The 12,075-nt window shown below is 32.7% G+C and overlaps 1 protein-coding gene across 1 annotated transcript; it reads left to right on the forward strand.

The window, feature by feature from the left end:
• Positions 1 to 5,963: 5,963 nt before the first annotated feature.
• Positions 5,964 to 6,929, forward strand: LOC101677360 (olfactory receptor Olfr180). Its single transcript, XM_004771990.2, has one exon. It carries the CDS (start codon positions 5,964 to 5,966, stop codon positions 6,927 to 6,929), a length of 966 nt encoding a protein of 321 aa, XP_004772047.2.
• Positions 6,930 to 12,075: the final 5,146 nt, after the last annotated feature.

The following is a 12,075-nucleotide window of genomic DNA, read 5'->3' on the forward strand; positions in this document are numbered from 1 at the left end:
TAAAATTTAATCATTACCTTACACAACTCACAAAAATTGAGACCAAATGAATTAGAGATCTAAGACCCTAAACCATAAGTCTCCTTAAAAAAAAAAAAAATTCTTGATTGTGGTCTTGGTCAATGATATTTTGAACATAATGTCAAAAAGCACAAGCAACAAAAGCAGAAATAAACATTACTTTCATCTAAACAGCTTCTGCATAGCAAAAGAAATGATCAGCAAAATGAAAAGGGAAACTATGGAAAAGAAGCCAGTAATAATAATCTGATTAAAAATGGACAGAGGTCCTGAATAGACTTTTTCCAAAGAAAATATACAGATAGCCAACAAGTCAATGAAAAAGATGCTCATGGTTGCCTGGGTAGCTCAGTGAGTTAAGCCTCTGCCTTCAGCTCAGGTCATGATCTTGGGGTCCTGGGATTGAGCCCTAACTGAGCTCTCTGCTCAGCAAGGAACCTGCTTTTCCCTCTCTCTGTGCCTGTCTCTCTGTCTACTTGTGATCTCTCTCTCTCCGTCAAATAGGTAAATAAAATCTTTTTTTAAAAAAAAAGAAAAAGAAAAAGATGCTCATCATAAGAAAAAAGCAAATCAAAACCACAATTAGATATCACCTCACAACTATCAGAATGATTATTTTCTGGGGACAAGAAATAAGTTTTGGTGAGGATATGGAGAAAAGGAAATTTGGTGCACTATTTGTAAGAATGTAAACTGGTACAGCCACTATGGAAAACAGTATAAAAGTTTCTCAAAAAATTAAAAGTAGAACTCCATCTGATCCAGCAGTCCCATATCTGGGTACATATCCAAAGAAAATGAACTGACTATCCTGAAAATATAACTTCATCCCCATGTTTATTGAAACATTACTCACAATAGTCAAGATATGCAAACACCCTAAGTGTTCATCAACAGATGAAGAAAATGTGGTATATGTGTACACATACACCTGTATACATGTACAGACACATGCATACATACATATGATGGAATATTACTCAGCCATAAAAAAGAAGAGGGTCCTGCTATTTTTGACAACATAGATAGACCTTGAGGACATTATTCCAAGTGAAATAGGTCAGACAGAGAGAGACATTTAAAAAGTTGCTGATTTTAGGAGTCATATATTTTTCTGCTAATAAAAGACAAGTGTTCTAAATTTGCTGCTCCATTCTCTGATGATAAGACCCTATTCAACAAGTATTTTAGAAGTCATTAACATCTTTATTTTGTCCTTTGATATAAATGTGATGTTTAAGCAGAAAGCAATTGTTTTTCAAAAGGAAATCAAGCACTACTGAGAATTTTGAAGACATATTTGGGATGTGTCCACATATCTTGATATGATTTTGTAGGTAAAAATTATATGAGCAGCATGTTAATTTTTTTCATGTCTGCATATATTATTTTAAAATCTTGGAAATGGAATTTTATCACCTACATGAAAATATTCCAAAGAAGCTCAGTGATGTTTGATTTATCTTAAACATAAAGAAAAATTGAGCACATTCTCATTAGTTTGCAAGAGCAGATGATTACAAGGGAATATGGTAACTTACTAGGTAAATACTGGGAAAATCCTTTTAAAAATTAGCAGTTAGCTTTCAAAACAGAAACCCATCATTTTGTAAATGTATTCAAGGATGCACTCTTTACAACAAATGTATATTTGTGAGGAAATGAGGATCTAATACAAATCCAAAGACTCCTGGGGGGATGGGGGGACAGTAATGTAGAAATAGAAAATGTTATCACAGAAGCCTGATGAGAGAGTTTGAGTGTGGTCAAGAGTTCCATATAATATAGTTAGTTAATTAAGATAATAATAATTGACAAATGTGCTTTGGATTGGGTGACTAGGAAATGAGTTTGGTCTTGATGAGAGATCAGTGTCATCAAAATATAGGGGGAAGATGTAGAACCAGTTACCACCTGAACCTCCAATTCCTCTTCTTATCCTAGCATGCACCTAGACTCTGGTTACTTGCCCTGTCTCATTCTGCATTCCTTAAATATGCCTATACATTGAAACTCCCATGATTTTACCTTTAATTATGCTCTCCTTTCAGCCTATAAATCCTTACCACACATTTTCTGCTTATTGAAATCTAATATATCTCTCAAGAAACATCATTCTCAAGAAATGTCATTTCTTTGTAACGTTTTTCTCTTAGTCCTCTAAGTTACTTCCTCTTTTGTATTCCCATATATTGCTTATAGATCTTTGGGTTTTTTTTTTTAATATTAAAAAATATACATGCTCTATATACATTTTCTTTTTTTTAAAGATTTTATTTATTTGACAGTGAGAGCTCAGAAGTAGACAGAGAGGGAGGCAGAGAGAAAGGGGGAAAAGCAGGCTCCCCACTGAGTAGAGAGCCCAATGTGGGGCTCAATCCCAGGACCCTGGGATCATGACCTGAGCCAAAGGCAGAGGCTTAACCCACTGGGCCACCCAGATGCCCCACTATATACATTTTTGTAAGTGATTTTACTCTCTGAATTAGCAGCTCCATGAGGGCAGGATTATTTCTTACTTATCTATGATGTTTCTTTCCCAACCCTACTCCTATTGTGGGTTTCTCTCTAATCAATGCTGACTCAGTGACTTGTTCATTGTAATTATCACTTAATAAATGTTGAATTTCATTTAAATTTTGTAAACATTTTAATAAACATTCTTTGAAGGCCACTATTATCTGTTATATATACTAAGATATGCATAGTGTGAAAAGTCAGAAAGAAAATTAATCCACCTGAGAATAAACAAGATTTTCACATGAAGAAGAGCTGGCCAAACATACAAGGGAAGCACAGGTAAGAACTCTTTGTGTTACAAAGACAGTAAGCATTTTGCAGATCAGTCAGTTGAAGATGTCTTCATGGAAGGAATCAGACCTCCTATAAAGACAAAATAAGACTTGGGTAGAGGAATAAGTCAAAGAGGGCATTTTAGATAAGAAGTAGATTCTGAGTAAATATTCTAAGTTATGATGTAGCTCTAGTGCTTCAATGAATTGAGAAGTGATTGGTATGTTTCTGGAGATAGATTCTTAAAGGTGAATGGTAGAAAATTAAGTCATAGGTATTATAAACCTAGTGTATGAAGTCCTTGAAATACTGAGATAAGGGACAAAAATTTGGTTTGAGAGTAAAGAAGAGCTAAAAACATTTCCAGTCCATAAGAGCATGTGTACAATAGAAAAAGATATTTATAGAAAACCAATTAAAAAGTGCTCTTAATCTGTAAGAGGGAAATGAAACAGTACAATATCAGAGTTGTTTCAGAGGATGAATCTATAGGATTCGGTCAGATTAATCAAAGGGAATGAAGAAGACTGCAACTTTGGTATATATCACATTTTTGCCTCTTTTCTATAAATCCTAATATCTCTCCTAATCTTGGTTTAACTCCCACTTCTTCCATAATTAATCAACATGAATTATTTTTCTCTTCACTATTGTTTTCAAATAAAGAACACTTGAGAGAGAGACAGAGGAAGAGACTGTGCAAAAAAATCCAAAACAAGATGGGATTGGGAGGGAGACAAACCATAAGTGACTCTTAATCTCACAAAACAAACTGAGGGTTGCCGGGGGGAGGGGGTTTGGGAGAAGGGGGTGGGATTATGGACATTGGGGAGGGTATGTGCTTTGGTGAGTGCTGTGAAGTGTGTAAACCTTGTGATTCACAGACCTGTACCCCTGGGGATAAAAATATATGTTTATAAAAAATAAAAATAAATAAAAATAAATTAAAAATTAAAAAAAAAAAATCCAAAATATACTTAGGCTAACTTTAGTAAAAGCCTTTTGATCTAACTTCAGAATTCCAAAGGATATCCATCTTTAATTGATGCCTTTTGGTTTACCTCTGTTTTGGGAACCATATCTCTCAGGCTAAGAGTCTTTACCGAAATACCCAGATGCTAGTGCCAAGGAATCCCTCTAGAATCAATGGAGAACTTTAACTTTACCCCAAGGCTAACATAATTATTGTCACTGACCTACTGGTAGAGTGTGCTAGATCATAATTTATTCCCAAATGCTTTAAAGACCAAGATATTTATTCTTAATTTCTGTAATAACAAATATCACATGGCCAGTCAGCTACTATAAAATGTTTGTCAGTGAACTCAAAATATGAGAATTGATTTCTAACTTATTTAGAATATTAAAATGCAGAAATACACATTTCACTAAAATACATCAGCATTTTAATTGGTAATACATTTTATCTATTTAATAACTAAATTTTTGGTTTGTCTCTAAATTGAAGATACTATGTAAAGCCATAATGAGACACAGTAAAGTGGATCATTCTGACCTATTCTGAGTTCAAAAGTACCATTGTGTTATCAATAAATATACAGGTAAGGGTATAAATGATTCTGTAATATAATCCTGAGAGATAGAATAAAATTGATTTTTATTTCAGCTGGATAATTTACATTTTAAATTAAGGGAGAGAAAATGAACTTTCATTCATTATTATTCTAATTCAGTATCTTCTATATAAAATAGTGATTATAGAAAACTAACCTAGATTCCACACATTTTTTCAGTTGATTCACCATTACGTGTTACTAAAACAATGATAAAAAGCTGTCTTTGAATACTTTTACTGTTTTTCCAAAACATTATAATTCTGAAAGATTTTTTACAGTGTTATAGACCTAAAATATCAAAGGCAAACTTATTTTATTCATTTGATTACAATCCTCTAGTGATAAAACTCCAGAAAGCCTTACCATACTATGTGAGTAAATAGAAAAAATAGGATATTAAATTCAATGTAGAGAAGGATAAGAAATAGAAGACTAACCAAAATGTGGTTTTGGAACAATATACTAAGAAGTTACAGGCTCTTCTCCAAAATTGTCTAATTGAAAAATGGTGAGGCCATAGACTTATAGCAATTTTTGGAAGAAAAGTATTTTATCATTCTTTAAAACCAAAGTTTCTTTTTATATTGTGTTTGCTAACCTATACTAAATATAAATTTAGTGATCATTGAATTTTAATAAATCTGTAGTGGGTTAGGAGTAAATAATGAGTTTATAAACACAAATAATCATATAACAAAGGTAGAATCTTTATGGGATTCACAAAAACAAGAACATTGGTTTCTACAGAAGTATAAAAGAATACAAGATAGGTATTTATCATGAGGAAGATAAACATTCTGAATGAAGACTTGGTAGTCAAATCTCGTTAGATATGCATGTAAGACACTTAAAACTAGAACGTATTTGGATAAATTAATAATTAAGAATAATAATTTATTGGAGTGTATCATAACCTCTATAGGAATAGGATCTAGAATGTATTGAAATAAATACAAAAACAGTATCAAAATTAACTTACTAAGAAAATTTTAAATGTTCTATATTTTTACCCCATTTTAGAGACTGAATAGGTATTAAAATATCCTTTGGTAAGCTTCTCCATGAAGGAATACTAAGCTAGAGAAATCATTTTTTAAAACCCACTGTGATTCCATGAAATTTTAAAAATAATACACTTAGACATTTAAAAGGTCTAAAGTAACTTTTTTCCAAACATTACATCAACCCAATAGAATAGTAGTTAAAATGTGTCTATTATTTTATTTTCTTGGAGAAAATGACACCATAAGAAAATGTCTTCTAATTTTGGAAATGCTAAATTATATATACTGACCAGGAAATCATACATTAACATTGGATAATTTATGCAGAAAATACCTTTCTGCCATGGAAATTCACACAGTCATTTTTAGATGATCACTGTGTATATAATCTCTTATACTTTTCTTCTTGTATTCTGACCTACAGTGCGTGTGCTAGTTTGTTAAAACAGCATAGGATGATTTAAAAACAGCTTCTTTCTTTTTGTACATGCAAAAATGAGAGGGGAGAATAAACACAAATTTAGGATTTCATTTTTCTATTATTTCTATCTCAGCTGAGAAGCCAGGAATGTCTAAGGAGAATCAATCCTTGACAACAGAGTTTATCCTCATAGGATTTACAGATCAGCCAGTAATGAAGATTCTTCTGTTTTTGGTGTTTGTTGCCATTTATTTGATCACTATGGTGGGGAATCTTGGTCTGGTGGCATTGATTTTTATTGAGCGTCGTCTTTACACACCAATGTATATCTTCCTGGGCAACCTGGCTCTGATGGATTCCTGTTGTTCCTGTGCCATTACCCCCAAAATGTTGGAGGACTTCTTTTCAAAGGACAGAATGATTTCCCTTTATGAATGCATGGCACAGTTTTATTTTCTCTGCTTTGCTGAAACTTCAGATTGCTTTCTACTGGCAGCAATGGCCTATGATCGCTATGTGGCCATATGCAACCCACTGCAGTACCACACCATGATGTCAAAGAAACTCTGCATTCACATGGCTATAGGGATCTTCATAACTAGTAATCTGCATTCCATGATCCATGTAGGGCTTTTATTAAGGTTAACTTTCTGCAGGTCTAATCAAATTGATCACTTTTTTTGTGATATTCTTCCACTCTATAGACTCTCCTGTACTGACCCTTATATCAATGAACTAATGATCTATATTTTTTCAATGCCAATTCAAATCATCACCATTGCCATTGTCTTTGTCTCTTATATCTGCATCATTTCCACCATTTTCAAAATGAAGTCCAAAGAAGGGAGAGGTAAAGCTTTTTCTACCTGCGCATCCCACTTTCTATCTGTTTCAATATTTTACATTTGTCTTCTCATGTATATTCGACCTTTTGAAGAAGGGGACAAAGATATACCAGTGGCAGTTTTTTATACAATAGTAATTCCTTTATTAAACCCTTTTATTTATAGTCTAAGAAACAAGGAGGTTCTAAGTGCTCTTAAAAAACATATGAGGAATAATAATATTGTTAAAAAACTTCGTCTTCCATGGAAAATTGATTTTGATTTATAAAAATGTTTTATAAAGAAGGGACAAATAAAAAGAAAACTGTTTTTATATAAAATATTATCTCTAAATCATTAGACTGTTTTGCTCAAAGATATATGGATATAATTTCAAAATTGTTTGGCAAATCTTACTGCAAATTCCACAATTATCAGAGCAAATCATGAGAACACTCAATGGTAACTTTCATTACCAACTCTTATTACCATCTCTGAATTGTGTCAGGCTGTTATTCCAAACCTTAATAAACCAACATAGCATCAAATTTAAATGTCTAAATGTGTAGAAAAGTCACCCTGATTTATCTTGTCTAATTAATGGAAGATATTATATCTGGTCCTATTATACTGTTTGAAACATTTAAAATTTCCTAACAGGGAAATAAAATGATAATTTTCATTTCAAAAACTGACATGGGAGACATATGTCAGTAAGTCTGGGGGGAGAGAGGTTAAAATAATGAAGTCTGATCTAGATAAGACTCCAAGAATGAGCAAAAATGGAATGATAAGGAACACTCATAGTCAAACACACATTTTATAGAATAATTAACAATGAATTATAACAAATTGGCTACAGTAGATTAAGATCTACTTTAACACATAGTATGACTAAGGTTCTTTTTTTTTTAAAGGGGTCAATCATATAATGTATTACGAATATAGAACAGCAACATAAATAGTAAATACTCAATAAGCATTTAAAAATATTTTAATGAAGGTACTGCTGCATGTTTTAATATTTTGAGCAAGAGTAAAATGTATTACTACTTTATGTGTTTATTGGTCATTTTTGCTTCTACAAATTATCTGATCATTTTTTCTTTAAGTCTCAATTTTCCTCATTTATTTGTACCACTCATTACAGACAAAAGATATTAAAATGTAGCTATTTGTGGCTAATAATTTCTGTGTGTTAAGATTATTTTAATATATGTGTTATTTATAAATGATAAATATAATCTTATATACTCACATTTATTAATTTTTATCTTATGCAATCCCTTACATGCTTTGTTTAGAATTTTTCTTAATCTGACATCTACTATTAACCAATATTTTTTTCTTCTAGCTCCTACCCTTTTTCCTCAACTTCCTCCTCATCGTTCATTTTTTTAATAGTTAAATTTTTTGCACTAAGCTCTTAATTCTTCCTGGAGTTTATTTAGTATATAGCATGAATTGAGGATATGACTCTATTTGACTTCTTCTTTCAAAAATAATACACAGATTAAGTTACTCAAATAAATATCCAAGGAAGACTTCTTTAGAAACCTGGCAAAATAATTCTAAACTTTTTCTAGAAAACTAATAACCGACAAACAGACTTGATGTATCATGTATTAAAATATATAATGAACTTCCAATAATTAAAACAACTTGGTTTTAAATCAGGAATCAGTGACTAGATCAATGGAAATTGATTATCCAAAAGTAAACTTTCATGTAAAATAAGAACATCATAAATAGATCAGTAAAGAAAAATTATTTAATGAATAGTCCTAGGTTAATTGATTAACCATTCATCTTTTCCACTGTGTTAACTGTATAAGTTCCATCTCATTCAGAGGTATTATATAAACATAATTAATATTTTTTCTTTTTTCATACCTCAAATTTTTATATATAGCACTTTTACTCAACTGGGATTAACGTCATAATGTGAAGTGAGAATTAAAGTTTTATTTTTTCATGGCTAATCAGTACTGCTAAAAAGTTTATTAACTAACTCTTCCTCACTCACTGATTTTTTTTTATGCCTCCTTTTTTGTTCCTACACTCACATGCACATATATAAACTAAGTCTATTTCTAGTCTACCTAGTTTGCACAACAAAAACAAGAGAGCTCTGGCCCCTATATTGACATTGCAGAAGGGAAGACAGGCTTTTTTTTTTTTTTTTTAAGAGTAATTAAACTAAATTGCAATAAGTAGCAGGATTGGGACTCTTCTGCCTCTACCCATAGTTGAAATGATAGGATTGAAAAAGACTCAGCTGTAAGATTCTTTATTCTAGTATTTCTATTATTTTTATATGATTTCATCTATTTTTATGGATTTTTAAAAAGATTTATGTATGCATGTATGTTATGTATGTTTGTATATATTTATTTATTTGACAGAGAGAGAGAGAGCACAGTGTTGGGGGGGGGGTGAGCAGCAGAGGGAGAGGGAAAATCAGCTCCCTGCTGAGCAGGGAGCCTGATGCAGGGCTCTATCCCAGAACCCAGAGATGGTGAACCAAAGGCAGATGCTTAATCCACTGGCCCACCCAGGTACCTCTATTTTTGTGGCTTTAATTTCATTAATATGAAGGTGACCCAAAATGCATATTCCCAGCCCGACATCTTCCCTAATCTCCAAACTTATTCAATTGCTAAGCAGGATTTGAAGTAATTTGAATATTTCAAAGACATCTCAAATTTAACATGTTCAAAAGGCCACTCTAATTTGCCTATAAACATGGATATCCCTGGTCTTCTCTATCTTGATGGAGCATCCTCCAACTAGTTGGGCAAAGAAGAAATCTTGCATCTCTCTCTGCTTTCACATGTAACATCTCACACAATCTATCAGTTCTATCTCAGAAATATACCCTGACATGTGTCCACATCCTTCCATTTATAGTAATTCTCACACACTATGCTTCTATCATCTCTCACTGAATAATATTAGTGGCTTCAGCTCTCACTGCTGTTAGTCCTTTTATTTCATTTTAATTTTCATTCAGGAACCAATTTAAAAAATAGTATCACAAAATGCATTCCAAAGACTACAGTCTTCTGCCCACATGACCTTGTGATTTTCTTTATTTTCTGTAGCAACTGGTTGTGATATTAAAAGAAAACAAAACCCAGACTCTCAGATGGAGTTGTGCATGTAGAAGTTTGTTGGAGAATGCTCTCAGGCTCCATAATTATTGATGGATTGAAGGAAGTAACATTGGACAGAAGGTTGAGTTGACTATAGTCACAACAAAGACCTTAGCCAATCTGGTGAAGAAGTAGGGATTTGGGTTCTCCCATCAAAGTTTCCACGCCTAAGGCAGGGACCTGGAATTTACACTTTCCATGGAACAGTCATTAACAGTATTTAGCAGCAATACATCTTGGCTTGCCCCAATATACCAAGCTAATTATCTAAGAACCAACATGGCTGCTGACGTCGACAAGTGAGATGAGGACAAGAGATCAGTGCAATGGTGGAGGATGACACAGAGGTCTGGATTACCTATTTGGGCAACCTATTGTATTCTCAGGCTCTGTTCATGCCAGATGCTTGCATGTGCCTTTCTCATCTTCTAGTGAATTACTCCTAGGCCTGCTCAATCTTATACTTACTTGTCTGACTTATACTTATTTGTCTGTCCAGCTCATGAAGGCAATTCTGGCCCCTTGGTCATGTGATGTCCCAAGGTTAGAATCTCTTCCTCTAGCAAGGTTCATAGCACAACAGGAAGTTATTTTTTGAATATTTTATAATTCTCTCCTAACGAGAATAAAGTCTCTCTGTGAAACCAAAAGGGTGTATGTTATGGTTCTCCTATCCCAGTTTTCCATAAACTCTAATATTGGATATTCTATATCCAGTTTATTTCCATAAACTCCAACTCAGGTATTTCTAATACTATTGGTCTGCTCAGTCAGTGTTAACCTGCTGAAGAAAGCTTTCTGGTTCTGAGACCCACTCAAAGCTTGCATTCTTTTCCCATTTGAGCAGATCTATCTGTGTATAGTAACTTTTCAACTTTGTAAGACATTAAGAGATGTTTGGAAATAAATTCAAGCAAGTGTTTGAATTGCTGTATCACAGTGCTAAGCTATAATTTAAATAATCCATAAGTCACATTTTTCTGAATATGATTATTGATTAATAATAGTGTTAGTGGGGAGTAAACAATGTGTTAAATCTATGAATACATAAAACTAAACATTTTAATACCATTTCTTTAGTCTAATTCTTTTTGAATTCCTCTTCTCATGTTTTATAGTACATAGTAATTTAGTATATGGGTACATCTATCTAATTTGTAGGTAAGAATATATATATTTAGAACATACTACCAGTGATCTTATTAATATGAATGTTCACCAAATGGTTTGAAATATTTTCTCTAGTGAAGACATCAGCAGATGAAAGATAGGTGAAAACTCAAGAAAAGATGAGATAATGTGGGGAAAACTTTAAAATGAAAGAAGAGGGAGGTCAAGGATACAATCAATCGAAAAGAAGCATCATTCTTTCTGGGCAAAGAGGGAAACACGACTGAGTGTCAACACTTAGATGGAACAATCAAGAGGACAAAGGCAGAGAGGGTTACCAAAAGAAGACATAGAAGACTTCATAGTACAAAACCTATATTTGGTTAGGAATATAATTAAATACTCCTTAGAATGATGGCCAAATGTAATATATGCATTTAATTAAATATTTCAATTAGATTTACACCCTATAAAGTAACTTCACATGTACTATTTCATTTGATCATTGTGACATTCTGTGAAGTATGTGCTAAAACTATCCCCATTCCACCAGTGAGTAAATTCTGACTCTGAAAAAAAAAAAAATAAAATAAAATAATTAAATATTCTTCAGGGCTGACATTTAAAGTTAGTTGTGACCTTAGAGAGAGAAGGTTTTAGTGAATTGGCAGGGCAGAGAAAATAAATGGGAAGGATTCAAATAAGACAATTTCCAATCTATTTTCCTATTCTTTTTATATTACCTATTGGGTCTCCTTGTTATCATGTACAATAAACTTCAGCAACTCTAGTTTATTGTCCTTTTTTAAAAAAATTAGATCTGACTCCTCTTAAAGTCCAGCTTCTATACATGGTTCCTTCAGTCTACTGCTTTTCCTCATGTTCTTCTCCAATTCTTATCCTGCTTATCCTGTAAAGTTATCTGAAATTATACTTCCTCTGGGAAGCCTTCCTTTCTTCTTCTGGGTCACCATTCATTTCCCTCACTATATTTTTACATAACATGTTCACAGAAAATCCTCAAACTCAGAGAAAATCAATGACATAGAAACGCAGAAAAAGAATTAGAGAACACACCAAGAAGAAAAATGAAGTATTAATAAATATTGATAAACAAATGGCCTGACTTATCAAAAGGAAAAGCCATCTCCACATGAAAGCAATTCCAAT

Source organism: Mustela putorius, unplaced genomic scaffold (genome assembly GCF_011764305.1).
Source record: "Mustela putorius furo isolate JIRA1106 unplaced genomic scaffold, ASM1176430v1.1 tig00003834_pilon_pilon_pilon, whole genome shotgun sequence".
Lineage (NCBI taxonomy): Eukaryota > Metazoa > Chordata > Mammalia > Carnivora > Mustelidae > Mustela > Mustela putorius.

Bases quoted from the DNA above. Each gene is read 5' to 3' on its own strand.
- LOC101677360 (XM_004771990.2), top strand. From the start codon at position 5,964: ATGTCTAAGGAGAATCAATCCTTGACAACAGAGTTTATCCTCATAGGA.